The sequence below is a fragment of the Notolepis coatsorum genome (genome assembly GCF_963971535.1).
Source record: "Notolepis coatsorum genome assembly, chromosome: 3".
NCBI classification, from domain to species: Eukaryota; Metazoa; Chordata; class Actinopteri; order Aulopiformes; family Paralepididae; genus Notolepis; species Notolepis coatsorum.
Window position 1 is genome coordinate 194,256,824 of NC_140167.1, and position 13,916 is coordinate 194,270,739.

Genomic DNA, 13,916 nt, shown 5'->3' on the forward strand with positions numbered 1-13,916 from the left:
TGTGGCTCAGAACTGAACGTGGCATGTCCGTCTACACTGAACCCCAGTGGCTCTGACCTGCTCTGCCAGCCCCCATTACTACCATGATGATGGGCAGACACCAGCTACCATCAACACTAACACACAAGCCTACTGGTTTATTTTTTCTGTAAGAGGCAAAAGCACAGAATAAAACTGGACTTTATTAGTGATGAAGGTGTGAGATTATGCGATGTAATTCTATTGAACAAATGCATTGATCTTTGCCAAATGTATTAGATTTCTAAATTAGATTCTAAGGTTCTAACCTGCAATGTTCTCAATTGGGTTGTGATGTATTGTAATGTATTTTAATGTATTTATTTGTATGTATTCTAGTGTATTGTAACCAATACTGATTCCTACTGTGTTTTAATTATTGTACTATGTCTTAATTATTGTAGTGCTCATGTCACCTGCCCCAGAGACGACAGTTGAAAATTTGCCAACCTGGCTAAACTGGCATATTTACAGTAACATGGCCCTTAATATGCACTGTCTCTGTATTTTAAACCAATAAATACAAATTCTAAGGTTCTAACTAGATTCTAGGGTTTTAACCTGCAATGTTCTTGTTTCTAAGGTTCTAATCTGCAGTGTTCTAAGTCCTAGGTTGTAACCTTCAGTGTTCTAGGTTCTAAGGTTGTAACCTGCAGTGTTCTAGGTTGTAACCTGCAGTGTTCTAGTTCGCAACCTGCAGTGTTCTAGGTTGTAACCTGCAGTGTTCTAGGTTGCAACCTGCAGTGTTCTAGGTCCTAGGTTGTAAGCTGCAGTGTTCTAAGGTTATAACCTCTGCACAGTGTTCTAAGGTTCTAACCTCTGCACAGTGTTCTAAGGTTCTAACCTCTGCACAGTGGTGTTCTAAGGTTCTAACCTCTGCACAGTGTTCTAAGGTTCTAACCTCTGCACAGTGTTCTAAGGTTCTAACCTCTGCACAGTGGTGTTCTAAGGTTCTAACCTCTGCAGAGTGTTCTAAGGTTCTAACCTCTGCACAGTGTTCTAACCTCTGCACAGTGCCCATGTTCTCCAGTTCGTCCTGGTTCATGTTGTGGTCAGGGTTTCGGATCACCGGCTCATTGATGCTCTCCAGCAGCCTGCTGCCCTGGCCCAGAGATACACCCAGATCCTCCTACACACACACACACCACACACCACACACCACACACACACACACACACACACACACACACACACACACACACACACACACACACACACACACACACAAGATCATCTATATTTGGATCACAGATGTGTTTGAGTTATTGTTTGTGTGTGATGTTACATTGTCGCTTATTGTTGGATGCTTGTGTGCGTGTCTTTTTACATGACACACACACACACACGTGTTTACATTCGCACCTACAGTACAGTACATGTGTGTGCATGCAGGCCGGCGTGTGTTGAGGCAGCAGCCCGTCTATCGCACCTTCATCCGGTCCTTCTTGGTGGTGTGTTCTCCCAGCAGGCCGCTGGTGGCCTGGATGTTGTTTGGGAGCTCAGTCTCTGCCAGTTCAGTGCCAAACAACTGCAGGGTCTGCGCCGTCCTCTTCACCATCAACGCAAAGCCCTCGATGGCCTGACACACACACACGCACACACACATAATGACACACACACAGAATGACAAGACAGATGACAGATTAGCATACATAGTGAAGACGAGAAAGCTGTGACTGAACTGCCCGGTTCAGAGGGCACCATGCTAATACAGAGGACTAAGTTACACTGCTGATGTCATATAAAAACCTCTAAAGTCCAGTGAACTTTCAGTTATGTTTTTGTATTTATATGCCGAGTGTTGAAACGCTCATTTATAGGTTGAGTATGTTTCTTAACACTGGGGCTCCACAATGAAAAAAGTAAATCTATGGTACTTTAAACAACAGTGTGTGTGTGCCGCCCGTCGCATGTGTGTTTTTGCATGCCAAATAAAGATATTAGTAGGGATGCACCGAATTAATATAAATATATATATATATAATGTTTTTTTTATTTTTTTTTTCAGCTACCTGATTATGGCAAAAGACATGATTATGGCAAAACTTAAAGGAAAACTCCAACATTTTGGGAAATTAGCTTATTTAACATCTTCCCTGGAGTTAGACAAGAAGATGCATTCTCGAAGTCAACTTCCTGCCTGTTGTTGCTAGGCAACTGCAGTGTGGGGGGTAACTGCCCCGCCTCGTACATTGTGTACGGTTCATTTAGTGCAGAAACGGATCGTTAAAGCGTCAAATTAAAGACTATCAAGCGGAATTTTCTTCAGTCCTTCACAATGCCAAAGAGCTGCTGTGTTACGCGTTGTACTAATGACAAAAACAGAAATCCAAATCGCAAGTTTTATACCATTACGGAGGAAAAAGTGGCTGGTGGCTAACGTTCGGCTAACTCGCTCTGTGTTGTGGTCGTGGTAGCTACATGCTAAGCTAACGTTAATTACATAATATCGAACCGATAGGAGCTTATCTTATCTAATCTTACGTGGATGTTTGATCGGGTAGTGGCACACGTGGTACCACCACGTAAGATTAGATAAGATAAGCTCCTATCGGTTCGATATTATGTAATTAACGTTAGCTTAGCATGTAGCTACCACGACCACAACACAGAGCGAATTAGCCGAACGTTAGCCACCAGCCACTTTTTCCTCCGTGATGCATCAGCTGGTATTATATAAAACTTGCGATTTGGATTTCTGTGTTCGTTATTAGTACAAAACGTAACACAGCAGCTTCAATTTGGGTATTCGAGAGATGGCCATGTCTGCAGGTGTTTTGTATGGACATTATGTCAAGTCAATCAGGGGGAGATCTTTGACTCATATCTCGCCTTAGAATCACCAGAAAGGCTTTCGAAATAGTGAAATGCCATGTTGGCCTCAATATTTTCAAAACAAATCGTATGAAAATGTTATGAAATGAACAAGAATAGAACATGTAATAAAAACAGACCTCAACGCATGCATTTGATGGTAGAAATCCGTATGGTCCCCCTATACCAAGATGGCGGCGGTCTCGTGACATCAGAGTGTCTTCGAGAATACCTTTTTTGTCTCTGTGCATGCATTAGGCTTAGAGAACAGCCGCTCCGTTAGCGTAGCTTAGCTTAATCACTGGAAGTGGGTCAGACTTGTACCATGACGTTCCCTACAGTCCCCTACAGTAATACACTCCAAATCGTTCCTGTAAACATGTTGTGACCTGTCGGAATATTTTTTTGCCTAACCACTCCTCTCTGGGCGCAGTGATTTCAGTGCTACTTTCTAACGTGACGCGTGTTTGTTTACATTCTCATTTCATTCAAATGATCCGAGCCGATTGAAGTTTATGGATACCATGACTTAAAATCCTCTTACCTTGACGATTAAAAGCCTCCACAATTTAGAAAACAGTATTCCCATGGCTGGTGTTGATGATATGCTGCACGCTAACGGAGCTAACCAGCAACCGGACACTCAAGCAGATAACGAGGGTAAGGGGAGTTCCAAAATAAAAGAGCGACGTCTATAGCAGCGGAAATACGTTTATTTTGTACATTATCTAACGTTAACACGAATGTAACTGCCTCTGTGTTCAGTTTAAGTTTGGTGCCTACCTAAAGGCTGCTAGTGTAGCAATTGTAATGGTACATAATTCACCCACGGACTATTGTTAGGAACATTCTGGCACATGTGTGATGATGTCATAGTAGAACAGGCTAGAACATTAGCTCTGCCACAACATTCTGGAACGTTCGTGATGTCATAGCTGAACATTCTAGAACCGCGCACATCCTTATAATACCGTAATTTTCGGACTATAAGCCGCGCCTTTTTCCCCCATTTTTCGACCCTGCGGCTTATATAACGGTGCAGCTTATGTGACTCGACGTGACCAAACCCGAAAATGTAAAAATTTAAATATTGCTTTTTTGACTGCATTGAAATGTTATTTATCGGTTTCCTTATTTGCTAAACTTAATACAACTTGTAAATGAGTTAATTCTTGTTATTTGTCCGACAGTATTGTGTCCCAATGCTAATTAAACATTAAAATACCTGCGGCTTATATACGTACACATCATTCAATTTAGCTGCTGCGGCTTATATTCAGGTGCGGCTTATAGTGCGAAAATTACGGTAAGTGGAAGTTTCGGCCACAACCAGTCTTTTCGGGGTAGAGCTCCTAGCAAGAAGAAGAAGAAGAGGAATCTGCTAAAGTCCATAATTTCCTCTCGTATTGCATGCAGCCAATAGGGTACATTTGGTGTCGTAAATGTGTAGGCCCATGCCATGTAGTTAAGGTGCTAGATAAAGGCTTGCTAAGCATCAATGATTGAAGGACGTAATGTGCTTGTAGGTTAAGTTCATTTGGTTAACAACATTGCAAAGACATGTGCCACTAAGAGACAAGTAGAGATAATATGGATGTATGTTGTTATTGTTTGAGCTGCGATTTATTGTATTTCATGTATGTGTTCACAGTTCTCACGGTTCGGATTAAAATTGGTTCAGTTCAGATTGAAATAAATCCAATCAGTAATATCAAGAACGTGTTGCTGTCATCATTGCAAGTAGAGGGAGTTACAACGAACCTAAACTAACGTTACAACTAACCTAAAGTTAGTTTAGGTTCGTGTTAACATTAGATAATGTACAAAATAAACGTATTTCCGCTGCTATAGACGTCGCTCTTTTATTTTGGAACTCCCCGACCGGAAGTCATTACCCTCGTTATCTGCTTGAGTGTCCGGTTGCTGGTTAGCTTCGTTAGCATGCAGTATATCAAGACCAGCCATGGGAATACTGTTTTCTAAATTGGGGAGGCTTTTAATCGTCAAGGTAAGAGGATTTTAAGTCATGGTATCCATAAACTTCAATCGGTTCGGATCATTTGAATGAAATGAGAATGTAAACAAACACGGCGTCACGTTAGAAAGTAGCACTGAAATCACTGCGCCCAGAGGAGTGGTTAGGCAAAAAAAAATCCGAGTATATTTGCTTAGGAAACGTAATTGTTGAATTCAATTATTTTTTATTTCTCCACGTGGTAAATACACAGGTCACAACATGTTTACAGGAAAGTTTTGGAGTTGTATTTGGAGTGTATTTCGTGACTGTAGGGCACTGTAGGGAACATCAGGGTACAAGTCTGACCCACTTCGAGTGATGAAGCTAAGCTACGCTAACGGAGCGGCTGTTCCCTAAGCCTAATGCATGCACAGAGACAAAAAAGGTATGTATCTTCTTGTCTAACTCCAGGGAAGATGTTAAATAAGCTAATTTCAGGGCGGTCAGGTGGCGTAGCGGAGATTGCGTTCGTCACCAACGCTGGAGACGCTGGGTTCGCGTGTTCGAATCCAGCTCCCGGCGTTGTCACCAGCTTGGCTGGCCGTTCACACTAATACAATTGGCAGTATTAGGGGGTGGGGAAAGCTGGCGGGTGGGTCCTGGGTGTTGTGGACAGCGACCCCTACAGTTCGGTCGGGGCGCCTGCTCAGCGAGGGTAGGATCTGGAGGGAGGTAGTGTGACCTTCCACACGTTACACTCTCCCAGTGAGAATCTGCGCGGCCAGGCTGGCTGCCGGCTGGCTGCACATGCGTCGGAGGAAAGCATGTGACAGTCTCCGGCCTCTCGGACCAACAGTAGGGGAAAGTGCGCAACAACCAGGAAGGGGGTTGGGAATTGGCATAACGACTAATAGTGGGATGGGAGAAAAATCGGAAAAAGGAGGGGGAAAAAGATAATAAAAAAGGAGTCTTCCTTTAACTTAAATAATATTAATAATCACTATTAGGGCCGACCTTCGAAGCTTTTTTTGGCAATCGAAGCTTCGGGCCGAGCTTCGATTTTAATTCGAAGCTTCGAGAGAACAAACTAATTAAAAAAAATTATAATATATTTTTTTTTTATCTTATGTTGTGGGACTTGTACAGCACTTGGTAAACTTTGTTGTTTTTAAATGTGCTCTATAAATAAAGTGGATTGGATTAATTAATTAATTAAGTAGCCCCTTTCGTGACTGTGACGCAGCCAACAAGGTTTCACTCGGCTGCGCTGCCTGGGTGCAGTGGGGCTGCTCTCACAGCCAACGACATGACATTACATAATTATGTTGCAACCTTCGTCTATCAAGTAAACAATTATATTATATTTAATATATCATTTATAATTTATAATTATATCAGACAATGCACCTACAAAAGCAGATGATTACAATTAAATTAGCCAACTTGGTAACACATTAGTCATAGCAGCATAGGCATAGCCTTATTAATGTTTTGTGTGGCGTCGCCGTCGTGTACAACGATACTTACGTTTTTTAGGTGATTTGACAAAGTTGTTGTAGAGGCATTGTCTTTGCATATTTTTTTTTTATCCACTTTTTCTCCCATTTTCTATATTTTCTCCCATCCCAATTTCGTATCATCCAATTCAACCCTCCCCTGTCACGAACGCTGTTTCTTGCCTCCCACAAGCCGGCTGCAATGTGGACTAAGTCATACATAGCACAAGTCCCCTCCGGTACTTGAGGTAACAGCAGTCGCATCTTTTCACCTGCGCAGCTCGATCTCTCAGTGGCGAGGAGTAACGCGTGGGAGGCTCACGCTGCCCCCGACACTTCCTGATTCTACTGCGCAGGCGCACCAACCGACCTGTAGGAGTCGCTGTCCACAACGCCCGATCCCCACCCATCAGTTTCCCACCCTCTAATACTGCCAATTGTATTAGTACGGACGACCAGCCAAACTGAAAACAATGTGGAGAGCTGGATTCGAACACGCGAACCCAGCGTCTCCACATTGGTGGCGAGTGCCTTGCCCACTACACCACCTAGCCGCCCTGTCTTTGCATATTTTAAAGTGTAACCACACGTCTGATGAGTTCTTCGTCGACATGTCTGCTGCACATGTCCTTGTTGTTTTCAACACAGATAATCTCCACATGCTTGTTGTAGAGAGGTGGAGTCGAGGCGCCACTTACTTTCGTTTCATTGGAATGGAGGCGCAAGATTTGACGCAAACAAATTAAATAAAAAAAAACTATATATATATATATTTTCTTTTTTTTGAACTTCGATTTTTTTTTTGTGTTCGAAGCTCGTGCCATCGAACGAAGCTTCGAAGCTTCGAAGTATTAAGACAGCCCTAATTTACTACATCTCCCGTGACTCTTAGCGGGGGATGACGTAGCTTACGAGAGACGAGTGAAAGAGGACCGGAAGTGTTGTTAGCTAGCTTAACGCTAACATTAGTTTAAAAGGTTTTAACCGCGACGGACATATAGTAATGGCGAGGATATAAAGCATGTTAAAGATGCATTTATTGGATGCGTTGCTCACGGAGTTTACATAGAAACAGCGTGACTCCCAAGAGGAGTTAGTTATCACAGGCTGCAGAACGCAGGAAGAGCTGCCAAGCTGCTCACGTTATACGTTGCGCAAAGTCTGTTGCCGCGTTTTGATTACATCATCACAACAACACTTTAGGTTACGAACGTTACGTAACCCTGTTCTTTGACATTCGGTGATATATTTTCGGTGCTAAAACCCTTTCGGTCGAAAATGCCTTTTTAACCATTTTCGGCAGATAATTTTCGGTGGCAGAATATTCGGTGCATCCCTAGTGTTTTGTGTATTCCACTAAAGGGCGATTATCACAGAATCTTTTCTTTTTTTTTTGACATTTTCAAAAACTTTAAACGGTATAAAACGGGAATGTACCGATGAAAAAACAATCCGTTTCGTACATGTTGACTGCAAGCAAGTCATTGATAAGCGACGGGCGTATTAGACACATAGCCATAATATAGAATATAGAAATAGCTCCACGAAAATCATAAAATCAGCCCAAAAAGGCTGGCATTCAAGCACTAATTCTGGCGCCCCCTGCTGGCACTCAATGTGTTAAGGTGAGTTAATAAATTCACTCTGAAAATCTGCTCCGCTCTGATAAACTGACTTTGGTCAGAGCGTCCGTCCAGTGTGCACTCTGAGCCCTCAGAATTTCAAAACAACTTGAGTGCGCTCGTATTATTATTATTATTATTATTATTATTATTATTATTATTATAACAACTGCTGACATGAAGAAGTAAAATAAAACAAATATGGAATATTATTGAAGCCAACCGCTACTATGAACATTTGCTTTAGGAATAGTAACATTTTAGAATTTTTAATTTTTTGGAGATACTGACTGCGCAATGAACTTTAGATTTTTAATGAACCCTACATACTGAGTCAGTACTGTATGCTACCTGTGCGCATGCGTCTGCGTGTGCGTGTGTGTGTGTGTGTGTGTGTGTGTGCTCACAGTGCGGTGAGAGATCCACGTCTCGTGGCAGTACTCCTGTGTTCCTCCTAGTTCCTGGGTGAGCTGGGTGGGCTCTATGTAGGAGTGAAGCTCTGTTATAGAGCTCAGCATTATGACCTACAGTAAACAACAACAACAACAACAACACACAATATTACACATAAAATACCCTGCTATTATCATCCTGTACAAACCCTGTTGAAAATAACTATTCATTTGACATTCGGCCTGTACAATTAGGGCTGGGCGATATGGCAAAAAATCATATCGCGATAACGATATGATAATGTTATCATATCACTCGATATCGATAATTATCTAAATGGTTATAAGTAAAAAAAAAAAAAAAAAAAAAAAAAAAATTATGTTTATTTTGCAGCAATTCTTTGTCGTTGCCGCCATCTTTAGTGTTACATCCCCTCACACTCCAGTTCTCAGGCTGCAGCTGGTTTAAAAGCGAAAGTAAACCGGCTTCTCTGCTGGCTGTGGCTCCAGGGGAGTTGAACAGTTCTGGCTCTGCTAGTTTCTTTTCTATCTTTTGGCGCTTTTTTGGTGGACAAACCAACCGCACATGTGCACCGTGACTCGCGACTGGAGACTAGCTCTGCTAGCACACATAGCCTACTGTGTACAGACGGTTTCAAACTGTATTTTAAATTAGAAAGCAAACAAAATAAATGGACAAGAGAAAAATAAATCTCAATTTGGTCAGTATTGTCATTTGGACAAGCAAAGCCATTACTTTAAGTTGCAGGCAAGAAAGACAAGTCTGTCCACTGTCTCTGGTTTTAAAACGGCCCTGTTGATATATTTTTTTCCCCGATATCGATTCAAATATATCGTGCTATTTATCGTTATATCGCCCAGCAATATGTACAATATCACCATTATCAATTTCATTATAATTTTGTCTGGTCCGGGATTGGACCAGCAACCTTACAGTCACAAGCCTGCCTCTCTAACTTACGTCAGGTCACCATTCTATATTATCTTGGGGGGGGGGGTCCTAAATCGGAGACTGAAGGTTTATTCATGCGACACCAACAACAGGTATGTAATGTATGGCACTAGCTACGTACCGGCACCTTCATCTTGAACTCATCCTTGTTGAACTTGAAGAGGATGTCTGAGAGCGTGCGCTGCAGCAGGGTGGTGGGTCTCAGGACCAGGACCAGCTGGAGGTTCCCTGGGAAGGAGCCCTGTGGAGGACGAGGACGGAGACCTGTGACCTCATAGAACAGGTGAGGACAGAGAGCTGTGACCTCATAGAACAGGTGAGGACAGAGACCTGTGACCTCAGAACAGGTGAGGACAGAGACCTGTGACCTCATAGAACAGGTGAGGACGGAGACCTGTGACCTCATAGAACAGGTGAGGACAGAGACCTGTGACCTCATAGAACAGGTGAGGACGGAGACCTGTGACCTCATAGAACAGGTGAGGACAGAGACCTGTGACCTCATAGAACAGGTGAGGACAGCAAGCACTCATAGAACAGGTGAGGACAGAGACCTGTGACCTCATAGAACAGGTGAGGACAGAGAGCTGTGACCTCATAGAACAGGTGAGGACAGAGAGCTGTGACCTCATAGAACAGGAGAGGACAGGGGCGGAGCTAGGTGTTCATGGAGTGAGTCGTGTTTCATGTGAGCTCCCTTCTATCGTGCAAAATATACGTTTCTCCCCATTAGTCTTTATTTTATTTTTATTTGTTATTTGTCTGCTTGTTGAGTCGTCGAGTTTCAACTACTTTCGTCGACTTTTTTCAACTTTCTGCGATGTCGGTGGAGACCAGATCCATGAGCACTCCAGCAGGCAAACTGCCACCGGATCTACCCTCACCGTCGCCCGGTATCAGTGAGATAAGTGAAGCTGTTCTCTCGGTCATGACCAAACTCCATGCAGACTTTGAGATACGCTTCGCTGAAACACAAAGAAAAGTGCAGGCGGAATTTTTTGATACCCTTCATCGAGAGATGTCAGAAGAAATTAGGTTGGCGGTCGACCCGTTGAGAGAAAAGATGGAGTCGCTGCATGCTGTCTCCTCGGCTAATGCTAACGAACTAGCCACGCTAACGACAGAGGCCTCACTACAAGGCGAGAGGCTGGCGGGTCTGGAGACCTCCCTGCTGGCTAGGCAGGCTGAAGTTGCCAAACTACAGTCGGTAATTGTGGAGATGCAGTCCCGGGAGAGACGCTACAACATCAGGATTGTTGGTGTACCGGAGGGCAGTGAGGGAGGCCGTCTCTCTGAGAACATGCCGGAATTATTGCAGAAAATACTGGGGAAAGATGTCCTCCCCAGCCCTCCCGTATGTGAGTCGGCCTACAGAGCGGGCAAGACCAGTCCTGGAGTGAACAAAGAGCCGAGGCCCATCATTGTCAAGCTAAACAGGCTCCAACAGAGAGAGCTCATCATGCGGTCGGCCCGTGCCAGAAGGGGTAAACTAAGTCTCGGCGATCACAAAGTGGCCATTTTCGAAGACTTTACGCCGGAGGTTCAAGCACAGAGAGGCGAATACAAAGTGGTCATGGCCAGGCTATGGAAACTAGGCCTGAGGCCTCCGCTATTCGCTCCCGTGAAATTATCTGTGCTGGGTAAGGGCGATGATCGTCGTTCATTTTGGTCGTTGGCTAAAGCGGAGGAATATCTCGGGAGGATAGCCGAGACTGTAGCTTGATATCTATGTCGGGTGAGTGATTTGGCGATGTGGGCCTGAATACATTGATAGGGCGGACTACTCACAAATGCTTGTTGTCATGCCCAGACAGGCTAACTGTTTACTGCCCACCCAAGCTAGCGGGGCATCCCAATGACTTATGTTACTTGCTAATGCTGACCTCATGGTCGTACGTGTGTGTCGCCTCTATGAAAGCTAGCGAGCTAGCTGGACAATGTACATATCAGATTTTAGCATGCTGGCTGGATTCACCACTAGCTTACGCGCTAGCCTCGGGCTAGCTAGCAGGCTGTGTCTATCGCCCGCGCCGAGACATTCGAGACCCGTTAATGTTTACGTATTTTGGTTGTTGTTGCTGTTTAAGTGACATCGGTTTGCACAATTCAACAGTGATCGGTTCCTTAACTAACTTCTTGTATGCTTTTATTTTTATATCCAGGCTGTTTTGTGTTTTGAGCTTTGGGCTCCAGTAGTAGAAGGTCGGTTGAATATATATATACAATATATGATAACAGGTTGTGTCAGGTTTAGCTTATTACTATACCTGGGTTAATGAAGGTGTTTAATTCTATTCATATTTAGGTTATGTCATTCCAGCCTTTGTGCCTGACCAGAGGGGCTGTTACATGCGTGCACCTGGACCATAACCCTTTTTTCCTTTTCTTCTTATTGGCGCTGTTTAAATGACGTCTGTTTGCGCAATTTAACGGTGATCCGATCCTGCCTTAGACTATCTGCTGGTATGCTTTAATTAAATTTTGTTTAAAATTTTCCTTTATCCATTTATGCTATAACATTGCGACATTAATATGCAGATTCGGAGGTAGATGGTTACATGGATGATGTTGAGTTATTATATAATAATGGCTATTTTTTCCCTTATAGTTGTCTCATGTTAGGGCCAAGGCTCACGGTGGTTTTCGACCGATATCTTTATTGAATTGAATTTTTTTTATTTTTATTTGTGTTTATTGGACTAGTGGGGGTTTAATCAGGGGTTTATCTAGAGAGGGGGTCGGAGTGGAGAGCGTCTTATTGGATCCATGATTCCAGTGGGAAATGATAGGAAGATGACCATCCTTAGTGGATGGGGCATAGGGAGGGGATTGGAGAGTGGGTATAGGAGGGTTAATAATAGGACGGGTGGGTTAGGGTTTAGAGTAGGAGGAGGGGGGGTTGTAACTGGGGTGGTATTTTTCTGTGTTTTATGTACTGTTGTCTTATATGTGTGTAATTGTTCCTCCTCTGAACTCCTGGGATTGACCGTCTGGGCCCGCCTGGATCAGCGCCTCGGTCCTCAGCCTGGCTGCACTGGTATGTTCTCTATGCATTTAGACAAATTCGACCATGGCTAAATTGAATATTTTTATTTGGAACGCAGGGGGTCTTAACGCCCCACACAAGCGTGCCAGTGTCCTTTGGTTATTGAAGAGAAGAAATATTGACATTGCTCTCCTTAGTGAGACGCATTTATTGGTGGGTGATGTGTCAAGGCTAGCAAATCGACAATATCACGTTATCTCCTCATCCTCAGCCGATGATAAGACGAAAGGAGTCGTCATAGTTACAAGACGTAACCTTGATATCAAAGTCCTGGATGTGTGGTCGGACACGGAGGGAAGGATTACTATAGCAAAAGTTGAGTTCTCTCATAGGAAGATGGCAATAATAGCATTGTATGCCCCTAACACATTTGATTCAGCGTTCTATAATACAATCACGAAGAATATGTTGGAACTTACTGGATACGCTCTCATTGTGGGTGGCGATTTTAATGCGTGCTGGGATGCGGAGATGGATAGGTCCGGGTCCTCTGAAACAAGCGACCAAAAACGGTCCTCTAAGGCAGGGGTTCCCAAACTTTTCAGGCCAGGGCCCAGAAAATAAGGCGTCAGAGAGCCGCGGCCCAATGGACATCGTCAGGCTTTTTTTTTTTTTTTTTTTTGTCATGTGACCGATTTTTTAAGCCAAATATCACTTCAATCCTTTTAAGTTAGTTCAAGTTAGTTATTCATTTATATGTGCTATTTATGAGAGGGCTAACTTGTTGCAAAATAATAATGATAATAATAATAGCCTCATTAAAATACTATTGTTGCTTCGGTTGTTTTCAGCGTTTTATGTGCATAATCTGTTATTTAGTTTGAAATGTTCGTTGAAATAAGTAGATTTTTCGTTTTTGTTGAATGAATGAATGAATGAAAACTTTATTTAACAGATTGCAGAATGGGTACAATACAGTACGGCTCAATACATACAATTGTTAAGGGGATGCAGACCTGAGAAAGACGTTTGTCTTGTTTCCATCAGGGTCCCCCATTTTCAATTCATATAGACATTTATGACATACATAACATACATGACATTTATGGCATAGGGACATATAGGTATTTAGTACTGATACATTTGTGACATAGGCGGTATTCAAATATACAGTACTGTTACCCCTAGATCCTGACAGAGTATATACATATGATGGGGAGGGGACTGTACATTAGGAGGGGGTGGGTGGGTGGGAGGGGAATATACATACGGCGGGGAGGGAATATATACATGCGGTGGGGAGGAGACTGTCTATTAGGAGGTGGTGGGGGTTTTGGGCATTTACGGTGGCCAGTTTCGAATTGCAGCCTCCCGTAGGTGCTCTTTAAGGGCGGTTTTGAATGTGGGCAGGGATTCACATTCCTTTACAGCTTTGGGTAGGGCGTTCCACATTGTTGTGGCATAATTGCGAAACGTGTTTAGTCCCTTGTTTGAGCCGAATCTGGGTTTAACATGATTTGTTGAGCTTCCTCTGGTGTAGTGGTTGTGGTATTCACTGACCTTTGGGAAGTATTTTGACATGTACATGGGCACCCCGGTCGTATAGTGTATCTTGTAGACCAGGCCCATTGCAAGTTGCTGTACTCTGTCGTCTACTC

The 13,916-nt window shown here is 43.4% G+C and overlaps 1 protein-coding gene across 1 annotated transcript in view; it reads right to left on the minus strand.

Annotated features, from left to right (window-relative positions):
• Positions 1 to 13,916, minus strand: part of mcf2lb (mcf.2 cell line derived transforming sequence-like b) — a 145,757-nt gene that overhangs the window by 21,940 nt on the left and 109,901 nt on the right. The window contains exons 5-8 of the mRNA XM_084309802.1: positions 9,394 to 9,513; positions 8,315 to 8,431; positions 1,448 to 1,597; positions 1,023 to 1,147 (exon numbers count right to left, since the gene is read on the minus strand). Of these exons, the coding sequence (XP_084165928.1) occupies positions 1,023 to 1,147; positions 1,448 to 1,597; positions 8,315 to 8,431; positions 9,394 to 9,513 (512 nt within the window). The remainder of the gene's footprint in view (positions 1 to 1,022; positions 1,148 to 1,447; positions 1,598 to 8,314; positions 8,432 to 9,393; positions 9,514 to 13,916) is intronic.